At 33.9% G+C, this 23,677-nt stretch overlaps 1 protein-coding gene across 1 annotated transcript; it reads left to right on the plus strand.

Annotated features, from left to right (window-relative positions):
- Positions 1-71: 71 nt before the first annotated feature.
- LOC128214016 (uncharacterized) lies at positions 72-18,071 on the plus strand. Its single transcript, XM_052920201.1, is given in 4 exon segments — positions 72-382; positions 13,059-13,231; positions 16,991-17,051; positions 18,062-18,071. Coding segments are annotated over 4 exon segments (555 nt in total).
- Positions 18,072-23,677: the final 5,606 nt, after the last annotated feature.

The raw sequence follows: 23,677 nt of genomic DNA on the forward strand, positions 1-23,677 counted from the left end.
TAAAAGCCAGTTTGTTGATATGTTTTTAAAGCCATATACGTTATCAAATTTATTATGATGGAGGATCAACGATGTTTTTATCGCTGTCAAAAATTCTATATACTCATCAATATGATCCGGCAATTTGAATGTCAACAGAGTAGACGTTTTCGGAATTAACGAAGAATTTTATACACGGATCGGTGTTTCCAAAACTTCAGGTTGTCAAAAAGGACGGTTTCTACTTTACTCTGAACGATGCAAAACTTCAGGTGTACAGGCACTTGGAGAAGCTTGGTAAATGTGGAAGTGCCGAGGTGGAAATGGTGGGGCTTAAAGAAGTTCCAGAAGGTATCAGACAGCTCAAGAAAGCCCCCGAAAAAGTCAAACGGCGTAGAAGTAAGTATATGTTGTCGTTTTTATCTAATATTCCTGCAATGTTTATTATAGTTCACGTCAGCAGTGCTACGAACAACTTAAGAAAATACACGTTGGTATTGTTCTAAGTATTTATGCCAGAACGTATAAAAACCTTATATTAAATCTACAAAAAATATCAATACTACCATACAAACCCACTTTGCGGCATTCGCTGCAAAAATGGGTCTTAGAAAGGAAAATATTGACTCTTTAAATTAAATCATTAACAAGTAGACAATCGTAAATAGGTAAGCTAGATTTAAACATTTTTTTGGTCCACTCTGTGATTGATTATGTTTTCAATTCGATAACATTAAACATGAATAAAATGTGACTATATGTGTTGTTGTTTTTGTTTGGTTTTGTTTCATCGAAAATCGGAAATAGCATGGCAATGTGTTTAAGATCCACTCGTATATATGTGTAATACCTTTGTATGTGACAATGCAAGCACATCCATATTGATCAACTGGTAATTAACATGTTTGATTTGATAAAACACTACTTGAAATCAATAAGTACATCTCTTTGTGATATTTATACCGAGACAGCAGGAATGCTGCTTCAAGTCTGCTTGATTAATCATTAAAACAGCAAAATACAATTTTTCTGTTGACATATCTAGGGCAATAATTATATCACATGTTCTCGAGCAAACGGTATAAACTAATAAACAACAAAAGACCTCATCCAGTTTTTAGTTATTACTTTTTTCCAGCCTCTTAACAAAAGCTGTATGAAGTGGCTGTACCTGAATTTGAAAGCTTTTGCATAAAAGGATATAAATCGTATCCAAAACCAAAGTTTTCACAATCCCTTACCGATCCTACCACAGTCTTGTCTTGACAGAGTAAAGACAATATAACATGTCTATTTCATTTCTTGGAATTTATGTAATGTAGTTTTTTTTAACATAATCAACAACCCACTACATCAGCACAACCCATAAATAACCGCTGCTGAATATCTCCTGATAATGGGTTCATTTTCCTGTTTACCAATTTTCATAGCAAGAACTATTGTGGTAAATCAATTTCATTTTCATATAAGTCTAACCTTTCCTATTTTCTCTTATAAATGTGACTTCTTTGATGTAAGTGGCTAGTAAACATGCTATTTGGCTAGTAAACATGCTATGTTTCAAGAAAGTCTCAGAGAATTTACATATCTAATGGCTTGTCATTCGAACTTATTTGAATTTTGCTTGTTTCAAATATAATTAAAGACAACTATGGTTTATGGCAATATCTGCTACAATAATATGTAATACATATATGGATAGAATTGTTACCTTAAAAATATTAATTTGGAGCTGGATAAATAAAAAAAAAACGCTATGAAACATTCTTAGTTTCTAGTCTACTGTAACGTTTTTTTCTTTTATTTATTCAGAAAAGATGAAAAAAGCCATATTTCTTGCAACATCGCACTCTTAGAGGAAAATTCCTTTATAACCCAGAACACACTTTAATGGTGCTCCTTGTTTTGGGCATTAGTCACACACAAACATAAAAAAGTTCATTGTAATTTTGGCTTTTGCCTTAAGCCTTTTATTTTTATCACTGGACTTGTTCCTGTAATGTTCTTTGTGTAAATCATAGCAAGAAATGTTTTGTGACTTTAACGGGTATGTTTCATGGCGACAACACATTCATATTAGTTTCCGCCGCTGATACAGTGATCACAAACATACTTCAATTGTTTCCGTGCTCAGTTCGCACACGCAACAGCAGTTACCGATAAAATATTAGCAATTGAGTCCCACCCAATACTTATTGCCGGTGTTATTTCCCCGACTAAGTTCTGTAATACTCCGCTTTGCTCTCATTCAGAAGCTAATCTAAAAAACCGTTATGAATGGCCATCCATTTTCTCATTACTGGAAATAACATGAAATAAAACAATCGTCGCCGACGGCAAATCGATGCTAGTTCGGATTCTTACATTCAAGTCAATGTCATCATTCTCATTCCTGTTGATATCTTCATTGTGTACGTTTTAATGTGAATTTGTCATTATACAATAGTTAAATATAACAGAAGTATAGTAAATTGCGTGCGTGCGTGCGTGCGTGCGTGCGTGCGTGCTTGCGTGCGTGCGAGGGTGTTATGTATATACTAAATCATAATATAGTACTACGGTTACACATTTAAAGTCAAAAAGTCCTGTTAAAAGCACATGGCTCATACTTAACAGACACTAAACCAGTACTTACAATGTACATATTGCACTTTTTTATTTATTAAAGGTAGAGTACAAAGTATTGTTTTGAAACAACGATTGAATGTTTTTTTTAAATGTATACACCACTTGATAATCTGTCTATCACATGTGCATAAACATTAACTAATAATCATCTTAGACCCAGTATCATCTGCCATTCATGCTGCTGCTAATTTTGTTTGTTTCATGTGCAAATAAAACGAATTAATCTGTAAAGATACTTAAATAACACATACGCAATGTCATTATCAGAACACATTAATACCAGAGAAAATATTTTCAAGCGTGTGATCCTATAAAAGAAAGGTAACCTAATCAAGTAAAAGTGAGGAACGAGGAGCATGCAGTTTGAAGAAATTTGCCTGAAGACGTAGGTTCGTACGCAATATTTCTGAGAATTCAGAAGATGCGCATTGCAACTAATTGCAGATTCCAATGGGCCACAAAATCCGTCGGATATGGAGCCCTAATTGCAATCTATTGCTTCAATGTGAAAATGCAGACTTGTAATTCTTGCAATATTGAACATTTCAGCGTCGAATATACTTCAGTTGTCTTCTACCGACGTCAGTAAAAATCCCTTTAAAATCTTTACAAGGATACATTGTATCCATGTTGATTCTCAGCCGAACTCTTAAATACAGAAATGCGTTGACCTTTTAGACGCCAAATTCCCCTTGTCTATGAAAACCTTCATGCACTTTTGTTGACACACAGTTCCTTTTTGTCTATCAACACAGTTTAACTGTTCATACATAAAATGAATTTTGACTGTATCCAAACATCAGTAATGAAGGATTCGCTATGGGCAAGTATATATAATCAACGACTAATTTGAGCTGAAATTATTTGTATATGAAGAAACATAGCATCAATTTACTATCCCTCGATCTTTAAGACACCGTTATCAACCATGAATAGAATTACCTTACCTCACTTTTTACTAAAGCAAATAATGTCGAGAAGATTTACATATAATTGTTAATTTCGTGATTTTCGGGTTTTGCCTCACGTAGTGGTCCCTGACTTGATTAATCATTCTCTACGTCCTCAAATATTATCAGGTTTATAAAATTATATTGACAGTAGTGCTCTGTTTGACTTTCTTAAAGTAATGATCATTCAAGTGTGAACCAAGGCCATCAAATACAGCGCCCAACAATAATTTGCATGATCTTCTAAAGCATACATTACAAAATAATAATTTAACTTTTATTTCAATTTTTGAATATTATTCGGTCTTTTAAATTTTCCTTCGGGATCTCAGTTCAATTAACTATTATGTTATTGTAAATATCTAGGAATAAATTCTCGAAATAAATGTTTAATCTAAAATGTTCTTGTCATATGAAGGTAATACATGCAACGGTATAAGACATACGTCACAAGTGAAATGATATTGCATGATAATCCGATGCACCATTAAGCTGATTTAATAGGAACTAGTTGCAATGGTCAAAAAATGATACATTAATGTCATACATCGTCTTATGGTATTACAAAACGATAGACATACTACACAGACATATGTTTATAACACCTCTTTTATGCAATTATATAGGGTAAACAATATTTCTGATCAATACGAACACTAGGGTTAGTCAGAATTACATTATATTTGCATTTTCAACTTTTCCATTGTCGGCGATGAAAGATAGTTCTGCCTTACAAATGACAACACATATTTCTGTTGTAGTCATGTTTAGTGGCTAAAACATCTGTGACCAATATTAACAAAAGCAAATTACTTGATGCACTCCAATTACATAAAACGAGATAATATTCATATTACGGATTTTCACAGATTTCTTATAGATATGGTCTATATGATAAGTATCTCGTGTACTCAGTTTTGATTATTGGAGTATGTGAGAATTATTTCATATCATGCGCAATGACACCAATGGCATACGTAATGATCTCCTTACATGCATTTCAGTAATAAACTGTAAGTCCGATTTAGTTTATATTTACACGGTCGTTATTGTTTACTTGGAAAACATGGGCTTAATTTCAAACTATTAACTAGGAATACAAACAAAACAACAGATATATTAAGTCCATCCAAAACCCTCCGATTCTGCTCTTAAAATTAAGTAAGATTAAACTTAAATTTACATTTAAGGTGGTATCTGAATATGGCCACAGAAGATCGTGAAACGAGACCAAAATCAACTACTGATATTGTTTAATCATAATAAAACGATAATTACTTCACTGAAATAAAATAATCTAAATTAAGCCACACATTGCTGGAAACAAATATATTGGGAATGTGGAGTACAAACAGTGATATAAACATTCCTATGTGATTAACATTTACGCTTGTAACGTGTTTTAACCCTGTTGGATTATATGATGTATCTGCTGTGCAGACCATCTCCTATAAAAGTCTTAAACTTTCCTGTTATCACTCTCAAAAAGCTATATTGTAATCGTTAAGACTAAGTGTACTCTTTTGTCAATATGAGGCGACAAGAAACAATCCTTATTCATTTATTATTCATTGCTTGACATTAAGACTGTTTTTCGAATACAGACCCCTCCTTTGGCATGTCTGGCATTCAATTTGCTCTCACGTCTGTTCCCGTAAATGTTCTTCGACAAATTTCAGGTTTGTAAGTAATTACAAACGAAGCCCGTAGATTTTACTCAGAGATTTATAACTTAGTTGCACTCAGATGAGAAATAATAAACTCTTAAATTTATCTTTTTGTAGGCTTGTTATTTCCATCGAAATGCATTATTTCATACAAAGCAAATGTCGCAAAGACTTTTCTTGTAAATCAGTTTCCTTATCTCATATTTCTTGTTGTTTGTCACATAAGTCGGTGATTTGCAATAAATAACAACTGTTTTAAAAAACAGCAGTTTATTTTCACGAAGATCAACATGGCATTTCATCATAGTCTCCAAGTACTCATAGAGCAAATTGCCTTCAAGTAACTATTTTCTAAAAGCATTATGCGTCTTTCATATTTGAAAAGATACCATCAATAACTCACAATACATTGTTGATAAGGCAGTGTGGGTATTTTGACACAAAAATATAGTTTTATTGTCCACAGTCTTTTCCAAAGAAATTAGAAATGCAAATGTAGAAATTATTTCTTTTTTGTAAAAATTGGTCTTCGCCTTGTTACCCCCATAACATGCCTCAAAGGACAAAAAGAGTTCCTCAAAATGAAATAAAAACATTTCTTTTTGAATTGTTTGACATTTCCCACCCACGTTTACACCGGCTTTGGAATGGCCCTAAATGATCAAAACAAACAAAGCATATGATATAGGTACAGATGAATACATATAAACGATACTTTGGTTCTTTTAAATGGGGAATTTGCGGCCATGTAACTATTAATTAAATACACCCAATTATAAAGATTATAAGTATCTTCCATGGCCGAGAGTGTAAGATAGGTTCATTCCGACCCGAGCGTAGGGATTTTTGCGGGGCGAGGTTTACCGAGTATCCGCAAAACACCCTGCGCGAGGGTCGGGATGAACCTATCTTACACGAGCGGCTATGGTAGATGCTTTTTCTCCCACCTCAGTTAAAAAAAATAACGTTAAAATGTATTTTTTGCTGGAACTCTCTTATGCTTAGTGAAAGTAATTGCGTATGGAAATGCGATAATTCGTGGTTGTCATGGATATGCGCGTAGTGATTCAGATTATGTTCATAGCCAAATCGGTCTTTAAATAGTTTTAAGGAGAGTGAAGCATTATTTCTTTAAAGGTGCGTTAAAACTGTTTTATGGTGACATTTGAAGCGGGAAAAAAATTAATAAGCGTTCTAAATATTGCCACAAGAAAAGGTTTCCATGATGCTACAGACGACAGTGTTCAGCAAGGGAGGTAGTTACAATGCCGTGACCATTCAAAAGGAGTTCCATACGGGCATTTTATCTTTGCCCGTGGGCAAGATAAGGATTTCTAGCACGGTTAAATTATTGGATCTACTTATTTGAGGTGAGAGAATAATATATCTTTATTCTCATCATTAAAATCACATACATTGAACATGAACCTGCATAAAATAAAAAGAATTGCATCTACCTATAATGTGGGCCTTTAATGCTTAACCGTTGATTAACCACTTTATCTGACTAGAAGGGTTTGTAACCCTATTGTATTATGGACAAAATGCACATTGCAGCAAATTACAGACTCCAATGGCCCGCAAAATCAGTCGGAAATGAAACCCTAATTAAAGTTTATAGCTCCAATGTGATAAGTCAGGTTTGTAACTCGTGCAATAGGGATCCTTTCAGAAGCGTGAATACTTCGGTAGTCGTATACACACGTCCACAAACATTACAAAGATACATCATATTTGCTTGATGTGAATTTGCGCCGATTATTTAAGTACAGAAGAAAGGTACACATTCAATTATAATATACAATATTCAAATAAAGAAAAAGGAATGTTATACTTTCGTTACGATGCTACTTGTTGACGCCAAGTTCCTTTTCTTTATCAACTCATTTTTCGTGTATGATAATTGATCATATATTCTTGCATATCTGGACAAAACTGCTTGCGCATCAGCTACTGCCAATAGAAAGAAGTGTTATCAAGGCATTCTATTCAAGAGAGTTTCTAATGTAATTTGACTTTATCATAACATATTGAAGGTAAGGGGTATGAAAGGTTATGTGTTTGCCAAATGATAATCAACTCATAATTTGAGGTCAAATTATTTGAAAATGGAGAAAAGTAGCCATGCCAGCTAATTATTTTGTTTAATTAAACATTTGAGCATATTGTGAATAAAGAATCAACACCATGAATAGATTTATTCGACTTTTTATTATGGCAAATGCTGTTCATAAATAGACTAAATTAATGATACAAAAATAAGAAGCTTTAAATGTCAAGCTAGGATAAAGATGAAGTCGTGTTCGTGAGTTCCGGTTTCTTCTTAATGAAGCAGCCCATAAACGTGATTCTTTATTTCCAATATGCTCAAATGTTTAATTAAATTGAATAATTAGCTAGCATGGCATGGAAATGCAAATAAATTACATTGGCAACAATAAAACACACAATAGTAATTTGCTTGATTATATCATCCATTTATTACAGTAATTTCATTTAATAACTCATATAATTATTAATATTACCATTTGGTCTTTAAAACGCTACATCGGGAACTCAGTTCATTCGACCATTTTCTTTTTGTTTATACACAATAACTTGTAATTGCAATAGCACGGAATGGGTATTCAAATAATGGTTAGACCTGAGATTCGTGGAACGTTTTAGCATGGTTAACCGACGTCAAGTGGTATACCATTAAACAGCACTGTCATAATATATGTTTTATAGTTTAAACACGAAAGGCAATCTACAACAGCGTTTTTTATAACTCCCCGTTGATGCTATTCAATAGGATAAATTTATGTTAAAGAGAGAAACAATGTGAATACTAGATTTTGTGAGAAAAACATAAGGTTTGTCTTTTCAAAGTAAAACAATGAAAGACAATACTGCCATTTATACAGAAATGACAACTCACAAGTATGTAGACGCCATGCTTAGCGAGTAAAAATACCTATGGCCATAATGAATAAATGCAAAACCTTCGATGTTCTCAAGTTTCATATACACAGATTCTAGTGATATGATGGCACTTCGCGAGTTTCATAGACCTCGTACAAATACTTTACATTGTGTAATTTTAACACAATAGAGTATCATACGTGACTTGATTTCCCCAGCGATTTCATTACAAAACAGCAACACTCAGAAGAAATATATAGTATTAATCAAACAACGAAATCAAATCAGTCTCATTCATGCCATCGTCAGTAAGTATGGTGTACACTCTGTTTTGATTATTGGTGTACTTGACCAAGTCGGATCATATATTGGGCAATGGGACCTTACTTGATGACCTCCTTACTTGCAATTTAACAATGAACTTAACGTCCGTTATAGTTCTTATTTACACATTAAATGAGCTTATTTCACTGGTCGTTGACGCTCATCTAAAAATAAGTTCATTTTATTTGTAATAATAATGTACACCAGGGATTGAATTCAATATAGTTTTTATCCTTATCCTAAAACATGTCTCAGTGATTCAAGACAGACTATTGTAAAATTTATTGTCCAATCAGACGCTCATATTATAAGCTTAAAACTGAATTATTTGTTAGGTGGTTATCGAATACGGTCCAAGAATACTTCGCAGCGAGAACCGAGCCGTGTGCTGAAATGGCTCAACTAGAAAACACAACAAGTAATTCTACTCGCCAAAAATCATACCTTAATCGTTTCGCACACTGCTAGGCACTTTTTAGACACAAAAGGCCGACATATTTTTAGTAGTAGTAGTGAGTAGTGGGTATTTCGTTGACATGTATGTAATTCCTTACCTTTCCATTGCAAATATACATTTGGTAAATCCAGAAGAAGGTGGGTTCGGTATGTGATTTATTCATTTATTCACCAACAAACAGTCAGATGTTATATTAAACCATCATAAATTTGATCCATAATACGGATACGAAATTGACTTGAACATGCACTGAACAATACTAAATATAATGAACAGTTTCTTCGTAATCAATCTTCACGCTTTTAACATTGTCTGATGATAAGATATATCAGCTTTGCAGCCCGTCACACATGGACGTCTTATTCTCGTTGGTGGTCAATCTCAGTAAGGTATATTGCATTCGTTCAGACTAAGTATAACATTTTGCGATAAGATCAATTTCGTTACTCATTTATTATTCATTGCTTGACATTAAGTTTGTCATTCGAAAACAGTGAATGCAGACCGTAACTAATACAAAGTTCAGCAATTAAATCGCTGTCTCCTCTGTTGGCATTACTGTCTTTCGAAAGTCAACACTTTTTAAGTGTAAAGTTAACGAATTACGAACCTATTAGGTTTTAATCAGAGATTTATAACGTAGTTGCAATCAGATGAGAAATAATAACAATAGTATATTGCAAGCTTGCTATAATCAATATTTTCAATATCAATATAACGAAACTGAATCTTTTCACAAACTTTTAAACCAAACGTTTAGCATTTAAGGCGCAAAATATAGGATGATGCAAACCCATTTTTTTATTTAAATGTATTATTTTGTTTATGACATTTGATTTTAAAGACCTAAACAAAAATGAAACAATCGATTTATGAACTGTAACAGATGAATAGTATTACTGATATTTAGACTTTTTTAATTGGGGAACGTTTACCGGCGTAGCCATCAATTAAAACATTTATAAAAGTTTTGTTTTGTTTTTTATCATCAAATTTCAGTTTTTCTTACTTCTGTGCATGTCCGTGTGGATTTAAATGTATTATGGACAAGTTTCTTATATTTGTTTAAACAAATGAAGTCCTTATTCCAGCTTGATAAATAAAATAACACAAGCAACCCCGTGTTCATGCTCAAGTCACTATTCAGTGCACACAGGACTGGGTCACAATTTCATCGACATCACGTCCAAAATGGCATTACGTTCACATATAATCTGGTGCGCTTTTCAGAAAATGTACAATTTTGTGGCATTTTATATCCTGTATAGGCATAAGTTTATAGAACTTTCAAACAAAATTAGAACAAATAATTCCCTACATGAACACCAAAAGTAAATAACGCCTTTGGTGCTCACTCTGCGACATATATTGCTATCTAACAATGATACATACAATGTCCTGTACATAATTACAGCTAAAACAATTAATACGCAGCTTGATTTGAATGGTTCATTAAACTCACTTTATCAGAGACATTCAATATTAAATCCAGCAGTTTTATAAAGCAAAAATTATCGACAAGAGGCAGGCAAGTACAAACGCAGTACGTTGCATCAACATCAATTAAAGGAAGATAATAACACGGTCGCAAACGTATATTTATAGGACCTGCCACAAGTCTTTATATAACTTATTTTAACGAGTTCAGGAACTTCGAAAATAAGCGAGCCTTTGGCAATCTCTCAACAACAATTTTTTAACATATTTCCTGGACGAGTTTAATACATCTGTGTATTTTATGATGACCAATGGCAGATTTTTTATCACAATATATTTTTCAATGTTAACAAAAAATATATCCTACCTGTTTTCTCTGCTGATGTTTAGCCGAATAATGTCACCAGATTTTCCCCAGTCTATGAAATTCAGAGAGTAGAAAAGAAGTAAAGCTGCTTCCTTATCTTGATTAACTTGAATTGTGTTTATAAAACATATTCAGGCATGTTATATTATCTGTTTCGATATATATACTACAAAGTCCAATGCTTTATATCGTCTTTCGTTTGTTTTTAAACTTTCAATCTAGTGTTTCAGATACAGGATTAATCTTTGTTTCAGTATAAGTCTTGTTATGTATTTCACCTAGTGAGCAGCGAATGGTATGTTTCACGAGATGGTAGCCACGAGGGAAAAAAATAACCTTTGGTGTTGTTTTCAACGCATCATTCAATGGACTACATATCACCTTTTGCAATTACTAACGCTTTATCCATTAGTCGATATAATACCAGTACATCTACATTAGCCCACAGTATGCTTCAAAATACAGGTTAAGAAAGATTGTTTGGTTCGAATAAATGTAAAGTAAGTCTTATAACTAGAGATTGCTTTTTTGAAAAAGCGCTTGTCTCCCCTTTTGTGTGGTCGTAGCTGAGAAAAAATAAATGATGGACATGAAATTTGTAACTTTGGACTGGAGACAAACCAACAGTGAAATTTGGTTTATTCGATTATATTAAATAGTGAAGAGAAGAAAGTGTTGTTGATTAATCATGGAAAATGTAAACGAAGTTTGCATTGTATGAAGTTCCTGGGCGCAAGCGTTATTCAATTATTGATCGGAAACCATTTTTCAGCTCACAGTCATCGTGACCATGACCTTTTACCTACTGATCGCAACATCAATAGGGATCATCTACATAACCAACTTGCATACCAAGTATTAAGTTCTTGGGTGCAAGTGTTCTTTAGTTACTGAGCGGTAACCATTTCTTCAACTCAAGGTCATGGCAACCTTGACCTTTGACCTACTGATCTCAAAATCAATAGGGGTCATCTACTAGTCATGACCGACTAGCGTACCAAGAATGAAGTTCCTGATTACAAGCGTTCTTAAGTTATTGAGCAGAAACCATTTTTAAGCTTAAGGTCACCGCCAACGTATCATTTTTTACCTGAAGGTAACCTTGACCTTTGACCTTTTGATCTGAAAATCAATAGGGGTCATCTTCTAGTCATGAACAACTAGCTTACCAAGTATGAAGTTCCTGAAACCAAAGGATCTTTAGTTATTGAGCGGAAACTTTTTCTTCACTTCAAGGTCATGGCAACCTTGACCTTTGACCTAGTGATCTCAAAATCAATAGGAGTCATTTAATAGTCATGAACAACTAGCATACCAAGTATGAAGTTCCTGGACCCAAAGGATCTTTAGTTATTGAGTGGAAACCGTTTCTTCACCTCAAGGTCACGTTGACCCTGATCTTTGACCTAGTGACCCCAAATTCAATAGGGGTCATCTACTAGTCATGACCAACTAGCATACCAAGTATGAAGTTCCTGGGTCTAAGAGTTCTATAGTTATTGGACGGAAACGAAGTGTGACGTACTGACTGACTGACTGACAGACTGATGGACTGACTGACGGACAGGGCAAAAACAATATGTCTCCCCATGAATGGGGGAGACATATAGATATTACACGCAAATGATTTTTACATGGAAGGTCACCACGACCTTGACTATTGACCTTGTTACCCCCAAAACAATTGGGATCATCTAGACATCATGACCAACCTCACTTCAAAGTTTGGTGAACCTAGATCAAAGCATTCTCCTGATATTGCACGGAAATATTTTTTTACATTAGAGGTCACAGCGACGTTGACCTTTGACCTTGTGACCCCCCAAAATATAGGAGTTTTCTAAACCTCATGATCAACCTCCCTACTAAGTTTGGTGAACCTAGGTCAAACCATTCTCAAGATATTGAGCGAAAATGTTTTTTACATTGGGGGTCGCCGCGACCTTGACCTTTGACCTAGTGACCCCAAAAACAATAGGGATCTTCTACACCTCATGACCAACCTCCCTACCAAGTTTGGTGAACCTAGGTCAAACCGTTCTCAAGATTTTGAGCAGAAATGTTTTTTATATTGGGGGTCGCCGCGACCTTGACCTTTGACCTAGTGACCCCAAAAACAATAGGGATCCTCTACACCTCACGACCAACCTCCCTACCAAGTTTGGTGATCCTAGGTCATGCGGTTTTTCAGTTATCGATCGGAAACGAAGTGTGACGTACGGACGGACTGACGGACTGACGGACTACCGGACTGACGGACGGGGCAAAAACAATATGTCTCCCCCAGAGAGGGGGAGACATAATTACTCTTTTTTACATATTTGCATTTCAGGCGAGAAAGCAAGAACAAAAGATGGCGGAAGGTATACCGGTGTTTCCTCCTCTTCCACGATAGATATTCCCGATGCAGACACACTTGTGCTGGCCTCACGTGATGACGTCAGTGATGGTGACGAAACTTCTGGTGAAGAGATTTCTGATATAAATGATACAGATGATACAGATTCGGACTCTTCAGGTGCTATACTTTTGTGAACCTGTTTGAATCTGAAATTAAAGCAGTTATGGATAAACATGCTCCATCAAAAACAATAACAAAGATATGCAGAACTCCAAAACCATGGTTCAGTGAGTCCATCTTAGAATTGAAACGTGTAGTACGCAAAAGTGAAAAAATATGGAGAAAGTACAAACAACCTGAGCAATTTAAAGCATTCAAAGAAGCACGGAATAAATATTGTCAGGCGATTGACTCTGAGAAAAGATTAGTAATGAGTAATATGATCCTAAATGCCAAGGGTGATTCTAAAAAACTTTATGGCATAGTTTCGGAACTTACCGGCACTAAAGTTGAAAATCCAATGCCCCAAGCTACAAGTGAGAGCGAGTTAGCTGAACAATTTGCAGACTTCTTTATGGACAAAATAACTAAAATTCGTGAAACACTTGCGGAATTTCCAAGTTTTAAACCACAATCTAAACAGGTACAACGTTTTGACACTTTTGTCAATCTGACAGAGTCTGAAGTGCTGCGTCTAATAAACGAGCTTAACACCAAATCATGTGAGTTAGACTTATTACCAACCAAAATACTAAAAGCTTATCTAAGTGATCTTCTGCCAAATATTACTAAACTTGTCAACCTTTCGCTGGCAAATGGTGTATTCTCTGTTCATTGGAAACAAGCAGTTGTAAGACCTTTGTTGAAAAAGGCAGGACTAGAGCTACAATTATCTAACTACAAACCTGTTAGTAATCTTTCGTTTCTCTCAAAACTCATTGAAAAAGCTGCTCTCTTCAGATTCAATAGCCATGTAAATGAACACAATCTGTTACCAAAAAACCAATCTGCTTATAGACGGCACCATTCCTGTGAAACGGCGTTACTTAGACTAGTTAATGACCTTCTTGATGGTATGGAAAAGCAAGAGGTTACAGCCTTAATTGCTATTGACCTAAGCGCCGCCTTCGATACAGTAGACCATAAGATTCTACTTGAGGTTCTACAAAATCAGTATGGGATAAATGGTAGCGTATTAGCCTGGGTCGACTCGTACCTGCGCCCACGTAGTTGTTGTGTAAAAATCGGTTCTACTAAATCTAATCCACGATCTCTGGAGTGCAGTGTACCTCAAGGGAGCTGTCTCGGCCCGTGGCTTTACCTAACATACGCGGGGACTCTTTTTGATGTCATTCCACCAACTATTTCCGTCTACGGCTTTGCCGACGACCATATAGCTAGTAAACGTTTTCGGCCAACTTCAGTAACTAATGAACTTACTGCAATAACCAAACTGGAAGAGTGTGCTGTTACCATGAACAACTGGATGAACACAAATAAACTAAAAATGAACACTACCAAAACAGAATTTATAATATTTGGGAGTAAAGCACAACTAAATAAATGTCGTACCACAGACATTGATATTGCTGGTGACATTATTCAAAACGTTAAGTGTATACGGTACCTAGGCGCATATTTAGACGAATGTCTTCGGTTTACCACTCATGTCAAAACAAAATGTAGAGCAGCAATGTTGAACTATTTAAGAATAAAAAACATTCGCAAATATCTGACAGAGGACGCAACTAAAATTCTAGTTCTTTCATTAGTGATATCTCATTTAGATTACTGCAATTCTATTTTGTATGGTATCTCTGAGACCGAAATACAGAAATTGCAGAGAATTCAGAATATGTGCGCCAAACTTGTTTTACGTCGCAGTAAATATGACAGTTCTAAGGAATCTTTGTTCAAACTGCATTGGTTACCTGTCAAAGCTAGAATCAATTTTAAAATTTTATGTACAATGTATAATTGCTTTATTGGCAATGCTCCTGTTTATTTAACTGAACTTTTAAACAAGCCAGTGTCAACAGGACGGAATCTTAGATCTGTTAAAAATGTAGAATATTGCTTTTCAACCCCTTTTAACAAACGGAAAATTTTAATGATAGGGGTTTCAGTACAGTAGGTCCAACGTTATGGAATAAGTTGCCTTTGTATATTAGACAGTCTCCATCTTTGGATGTTTTTAAGAAAAATCTTAAAACTCATTACTTTAGAGATTTTTACTCGTTGTTTTAATGATAACTACATTGAATGTATTGGTGCTGTTTTTACTGAGCAATAAGTAACATTTAACTTGTGCCAACTGGTTTCATAGAACTGAATGCTTTATGTCATGAATACTCAATATTTCCTATTGCTGTTTTTTTATTTTTTTATTTTTTAACATGATGTTGTTTGTCTTTTACTGATGAATGTAAAGTGTATCGTATTCATTTGATGATAATGTGATTTTACATTTTATCATTTTGCATATTTTACTATGATTGTTTTATTGTAAAACGCCGTTGAATATGTTTATAGAAACAGGCGTTTAACCAAATAAAATAGTTTCAGTTTCAGTTTCAGTTTCAGTTTCAGTTTCAATACATAATAATATAATCATATGATTGTAATTATTCAGTATCGCTTCACGCATAAGAATAAGTAACGTTTATCTCTCAAACAAAAGGTTGTTCATTTTGTTGTTATTTTACTCTCACACCTGTGAAAACGAATACATATTAAGAAAGGTACTGCAAACAAACAACACTTTAAGGATTAATTTATTATTTGAATACTGTTTATTTTGTTCACGAAAACTTAATAGTTCTACAGCATTAATGGCCTTCCACAATGCAAAAGTTGGTGGGGAAGGCCAAAAAATAAAATGTTTAAAAAGTTCTTGTTTAATTATGTTTTGATGAACAATCTTTTTCAGGAGTAGAACGAACATCCTTTGTAACGTGTTTTTGGAATATAAGAAGTTGAGCAAACTATACGAAAGAAGATTTTATCGGGTTTTCGTGCAAATAGGATTTTCATTACGTCGGAAAAGACTGTCCATAATATGAAGATATGTTTTTGAGTCAAAATGCTTCTGACTACCCAATCAGCAATGTACTGCGGCTTCTTGGTGATATATTTTCAAATAAGAAAGATATTTAAGAAAATTATGCAAAATAGTGAATTTAATTCATTTATGGGTACAAAATTGAAAATATTTTTCATAAAATACCTGCACTCACCACAAAGCCGCAATACTTTGTTGATCGGATAGTGACCCCATCTTGAATGCAATACGTGTTTTCAATGGGGAGATAGCAATAATTATTGACATCGGGGAGCTTGCATCCAAAGGCCTTTGTTGAAATTTTAATGTCAAAATTATTCCAATAAGCATTCCGATAGATAACAGAAAAAAAAATGAAAGATTAAAACATATGAAACCACATTGTTTATGGAAGTTATCTCAGTTTTATATTTTTACTTTAATGCGTGTCTTAAGCCTATTAATTATATTCTTTATAACGTAGCACGGTATTTGCCTGACTTCTATATGAACCGTTCATTTATAGGATGTATTTTGTCATTTAATGTATTGTGTTTAATTGATATTTTCCCAATATAAGTGTGCGTTTGCTGCTTTTATGTATAAAATGTGTGTAATGAGTTTGCAGACTTCTTTCAATCAAAATAAACATATTCTTATTTCACGTGTTTTTAAAAGTTCCCGGGATGTTTCATCGAAGTACACAAAATCAAGGTGAATGAGAACAAGGCAATTGTTCCAGACGGACAAGAAATGGAGTATACATAGAGTCATCCCCTGCTTCGTCGACAGTCTAGTTATCTTTCTGTTCCCTCGAAAAAGAAAAAGACATACATGAAACTCGTATTTTATTCTTCGTTATTTATAAACCATTTTTTAAAGTTCCTATATTCCAGATTGGAGTGATGAAGGCGTCTCAGACACGGACATACAGACAGACGATGATGAAAGGTCAAGGTTACAACCACAGGATCACACCGCGGCAGACAACGACGAAAATGAAAAAAAATCATTTGACTATTATATACTTTACCTAAAGACATATTATATATTTGTAAATATTTAAAACGTGTGTATTTAAAGATGTCAGTTGATGACAAATTTAAAACAAAATGTTATTTTTCTTTCGTCTTGTTATTTAATAAATATTCATAACACATGGTACTTGACCTTTTTGCCTTGAATTACACTTACCGGAAGTGACGAAATAAGCAGAATGACTCTAACTGTTAACTTATGTTTAAATCAACAATCTTTTAATGAGTTTGATCTAGGATTTTAGTACAATGTGTGAAAGTCAAGCTCGAAGTAATTAATATAATAACTAGTTTTTAATATGATATTTGAGCATGAATAATGCACCTGTTTCGTTACACCAGCTATGTGAACCAGCTAATAACCGTCTTCATAAGTTTGTGAAAAAAAAACATTCATTTATTGAATGATGATAAGGCCGTTTTTTTCTAGATTCGTACATAGTGCACCTTTGTCGTTACCTAACCATGTCAACCAGGTTTTATTGGACCTCAAACGTTTGCGAAAAAAATCGTTATTTGATAATATTAACAAAAAACAACATCAATGACATTACCTTTGCATACACAAATCAATACATTAAGTCTTATTGAGCAAACAAAACCTCATAACATGTGCAAGGTGAATTTTTAATTGGAATTCATGATTATAAAAACTTCCATAGTAATTGAGCCACTAAAACCTTGATATACAGGGAAGCTTAATACTAACTATACATTCACAATCCATACATCCGTTATAATTGAGCCACCAAATCTCTATTATACCGGAAAATAAACTATACACTTTCTATTCACATCCTATACACACATTCTAAAATTGAGCCAAAAAAGCATGTGTTAAAGGGACTTAGAAATGTGAAAAATCACAAAGAGGTATAAAATGGAAATACTTTTGCACTTAAAACATTTTTTTTTTTGCTTTTTTCTTAGGATCAGCTAAAGACAATCACGACTCATAGCAATTTGTTGAGACGCAAAGGAGGCTTAATTAATGACTGCAATTTTTGTTTCGCTCAGTTAACAGCTTACTTAGAATGATGCACGCCTATCAGAAGTACACGACTACAAATTAACCGAGAATTCCCGCCTAAAACTTATTTCAGTGTTACTTTATCCGAACGAGTTCTCTGTAATACCACGCTTTGCTCCTTTCGGAAAACCATCTCTGAAAAAATTATGAATGACATTCCATTTTCATATTACTGGAAATAACATGAAATCAAACAAGATCTGCGGACGGCAAATCGATGCTAGTTCGGTTTTCTACAAGTCGAAGTCATCATTCTCCGTCTAATTGAAGTTTCCCTTGTTTTATAACCAGGAGATCAAGTGGCGTTTTTTGTCTTTTGCTGATGTGTAAGTTAAGTGCAATATCGACATTGTAGACATTTAGGTTGTGTGTCTCTTTATTGAAGTTTTTTATATTACCAATATGAAATTAGGATCAATTGGTCAATATCAAACAATATTACCATCAAAACAGAATGTAATTTTTGTGAATGAATGGTGACGATTGTTTTCCATAATCCTATATAATTATGAAAGCAATATCCCATATAAATATTGAAAGTACTGTCTAAAAAATAACATATTTTCGAAAACATAGCGATGCATTTTATTTGCTCATTTGAGTATCTTTGTTTGTAAAAATGCAGTTGTACAATGGCTACTTACACAATCATAATTTCCAATGTATCTGCTGCGCTGCTAACAGCTGCTGTAAAAATATAATTATATAGCGTGTGATTTGAAAAGAAAACGAACAACGAAAACCACATAATTAGTTTGAATTGGATGTCCCTATAAAATGACCCATTATACAATTTTATAAAGTTGATAACAAAGTTAAATATTTACATTCGCACTTGAATTTCTGTACGATTAATTTGCGATAAATTTGCATAAACCTTTCATGGTCTCTGTTGGCGGAGTTTCGCAAAATCAAATCTGGGCTAATCATATTTAAGAAATAATTAAAAATCTTGATCAAATTTCTTGATAAAGCGAAATTATTTACAACCAAAATTATTATTGCCATACAAAAATCAATGAAATGGAGGAAATTTACGGATTGATCCTTATTTTGCGTGCTTTCAAGCGCTATAAACGCCCGGCCATTATTTTTTTTATTTTCAAAGAAGTACTAGCGCGCTTCATGAATTTAGAAAGTGCGGATGAGCGTTTGTACTATATGCACGCATAGAAATCAAAATCAATGCTTAATTATTCGGAAAAAAAATCTTTTTAAGGACTTCTAGATCCTAATCATATGAAATAAAGAACACTTCAATAATTAACTTGCCTACAATAAGGAAGTTGCTATGCAACATATGCCCGCATTTCTATATGGCACATAAACATACTACAACGCATTACATACATCCCCCAATATCTGCCAGAGGTTGGACTCTAATTGAAGTCTATAGCTTCAATGCGCCAAGTGAAGCTTGTTATTATTCCTAAAAGAAAAATTACGGCAGTGTTTACACCTCGGAAATCTCATACGAGAGCTGTCTGAAACTTCTCTAAACTAGACACATCACACTGATAGATTGTACTCGTTTTCGTGTAGCACGAATTTCAATCGGGCTTTTAAAATGGCATTAAGTACATCATAATTTATAACATAAATCAGGATATTACAAAAGACCGTTATCCATTCGAAGCATGGTTGCCTGTGTTGATGTCACGATATATGTCCGAATCAACATTTTTTCACTCTCCACGCATTGCTTAATTGAAAATGTCGCTATCTGTCTCATTCAGGAATAAGCACAAATGTTCGATAAAACAAATAAGCATAATCTTAATATACAAATGGCCAAGTTATTTAATTATTTCATACTTTGGGCTAAACATATTATGCAGCACCGATTCACTGTCCCTGGATAATAAAGACATATAAATAACCATTTAATATCAAAATAATTTTAAAAGCAGGATTTAGCCAATCATGAATGGACATTGACTGGAGATGTTTTCGCGGGTTCTGGTTATTATCTAATCAAGCAGTCCAAAATCTAGATTCATTTTCTGTTTGCTGCAATTTGAATGTAAAACATAAATACTACATGGCATGGACACATCTGCTTTGTTGGAAGTTTCTTAATATAATGATCAACTCCCCTTGAAACCAGCACCAAATTTAACACCGATCAAAGATTGGCATAATTCTGAACTGTTGGAGTTTAATACATCTCTACATTACCATTAAATGTGTTTTTTTTCCATTCAATGAGGTACGGTACTGCAATTGCTACATCGGGATCTGAATTTATTTAGTTATTTTAAAATAAGAGGCTAGAGGGACGACTAGAAGGAGTTTGCACGATAAGCCCCGTCTTCTAGATCGCTGGTTGGTGTGATGCCAAGGGGTTTACTCCCTTAAAACCCATTTGGTTCACTCTTAAGAAACTATAATTATGAATGCTTCCCATCTGCTTTGCCCTTGTCCATTCGCGTCATTTTGCTCGTTTTTGGTTGTTGATTGTTTTTGCACGACGTCTTTGTCTTTGGTGCACGGTTAGAAAAGTACGCTGATACATCATTTTAAAACTTTTGAACAATATACTGATTCTATGTAAAATGTCACAGGTTACAAACCCAAAAGGCCCATCAAAACGTCAGGAATGCGATCTATAATTGATATGTATCTAGTTCCGATATGACCAGTTAAGCTTGAACAGCCTCTAACACTGTCATGGTAAATGTCATTACCGTTGCTTCAGTAATCCCTCGGATGCCTAATTTTCCTCGTTAATCAATCTTATTATGGTACATTGTATTAGTAAAGTCTGAGATAAGCTTTTTGCAAAGCTTTCTAAATGTGAAACGGCGAGTTATTTCTGCAAGGAAGATGTATAGTAATGTTTAATTACGCATACACACACCAAAAGAAATGGTTAAGTTACGGCCTGTTGCAATTAATTTCTTAATAAATGCAAATCGCTTGTTATATTTGTCCTAGAATAGTTGCTATTCTTTTAGCTTGCTTTTTAGGATTACAATAAGGAAACACACGACAACATCTGCTTTTATGTTCAGTTCAAAATTGTATCTTCATATAACTGCAATTCTATGGCAATCAACTAATTGATATTTCCCCCTACCCCTTCAAAACATGGCAGTTTGTTAGCACTTCTATAAATTTATGGTAATAAGTTGCGGGACAAGGCTAATATAAAGGTGATTTCAGGAAAAACTTTAAACATAATTATACAGTGACGATGGTTCAATTCAGGCATTAGTTTACATAGATAATTTTTGGAAAATTAGAACCTTGCCAATTGACAAATGACTATAAACACTATGATATTTCTTGCCAATAAAAGTTGAGTGAAATATAAATATGAAATAAATATAAAATCAATTTTACAACTTTTTATCGGTTAGGGAATGTAAGAACTATACGTGACATACAATATACATATTTATTATATACCTAAAAATAAATATTCTGTCAAAAGTATTGAATTTTTAACTGAAAAATACAAATGATCAGGCGAAAATCCCCGTATTACAGAGTGCAGCTTTCTGTTTCCGTATTACACAATGGACCGGTACTACTTGGTCTCTTGCGATAGGGACCCTTCCATAAGCAACTCGAAGTAATACAACACCACGGATCAACCAACTAATAAAATATTCCCTATTTATTGATTAAACTAAGCATTTCTGTTATAATTAATCATTAATCTGTAAAAAACGTAAGAAACAACATTCTTAAATATTATGTAAAAACACAAGACAAGTTGTTAAAGTGACATTTAAAACCTAAAACATTCATATTTTATGTAATACATTTTCTATTATTTTGGTTTAAAGTTCTATATCTTCCTTCTTTAATATCACGATAATAGTGGTTGTCCCTTAAGCGCAGTTTTTTGCGCATTCGCTTCTCACCTATATGTCCTAGGTACGACTCCCCCAAAAGTATTTATATAAAGAACTACAGAAACAAGTACAGCAATCGAATAAAGACTACACTCGCGCACAACATTATTACAACAAGAGTGAATGGGACAATTTGATTTTTTTTCACAATTCTTGTAAACAAAATAAACTTTTTAGAGAATTAAACTCAATTAATTCAACTAAACGTGTATAAGTACATTGAAGAAAGACATTTCGATTATCCATAAAGGTTCAAGGCTGTCGGGGATTAAGATTGACCAATACATAGTATATCATTTTCATTCTGGTTGAGTGCCTAAATGTAATAGAAATAAAAGAGTGCATCAACTTTGATTGCAGATATATCATAATCAACAACAATTCATGAACGCGATGAATTGACACTACCAATCATGCAAAACCTTATAACAAAAGCGCAACGTGTGCGGTTTCGCATAATGAAAAGGTGAATCGATAGCAGAATTCGTAATTGAACATATGCCGACAAATGTGTCCTGAAAACAATGACGAATTGTGCTTTATCTTTGAGTGAAAGCATTAGCTCATTAAGTAATTTTTGCTATAAATCGTACGAACTACGTTTTTCAGAATAAGAACTGATTCATTGTAAAATGTCACATAACATAAAGCAATGTAACACGTTACGAGCGAAAAAGGATTACAGATAAAAAACAATAATAATATCGTAATTGGTAAATGCTAAAATAACGGCCTTTGTATGATCGTATTAATCTAAGTGAACTCTCACTTGGGGTTAAGGGCATGCTATGCTAGCGTAATGAAAAGAGCTGACAAACATTTAACAAGAAGCTTTCAATAATTGATATGAACTACCTATACTAGAATCATTTAGTAATGAAGCATGCTGTTTAAGGTTTTCTCAATTATTATCAACATAAGAAAAAAGTTATGCAAATATAAACTTATAAATTGTTTCAAAAGGAAAAACCGCTTCAAGTGGTGATAATAATGTTGCAAATTAGTTCAATGGTTGTCCAGATAGTGGAAAGATTATTAAAGCGCTTGTCATTAATCCCAGTCCGAGCGTATTGTTTCGTTAGTGGTCAGCAAGCCGGAATAGTGGATTATTTACTCCACACAAACCAAGATAGCACGCAAAATCGTGACAACGAGAGACACTAAGCATACGTTAATTTTCTTTCTTTCAACTATCGTCGTAAATTAAATGGAGGCTTTTTGATGAGTCCAGAGTACAATAGAATTTTATTTCACGATTGTTATTAATAGCAAAAAAGTCTTTCGATGATCAAGAGAGAATAAAACACGATCTTAAACTGAAATCTACATTTTTACTGGTTGTTTTATGCTTTATGTCGGAGTTTTATCGGAATCCTTAATTGGTATACGCAATTGCTACCCGTGAATCGCCCTACCTGCAAAGTTCTGAGATCGTCGGGAATGTCGATCCAACGCCGGCATGTGGAAAAATATTCCTCAAATATAGTTCTGTTTTTTTTTGTATATTATTAGCTCGTGTTTGAGTGCAAACATGTTAGAAACATCAATTAATGATTTTTTTATAAATGCATCTTTATTATTTAAGAGCAAGTGCTCCATTATCTAAATAGTTCATAAGGGCATCAACCTTGCCAAAGTTACACTTGTCACCAT

Source organism: Mya arenaria, chromosome 2 (genome assembly GCF_026914265.1).
Source record: "Mya arenaria isolate MELC-2E11 chromosome 2, ASM2691426v1".
Lineage (NCBI taxonomy): Eukaryota > Metazoa > Mollusca > Bivalvia > Myida > Myidae > Mya > Mya arenaria.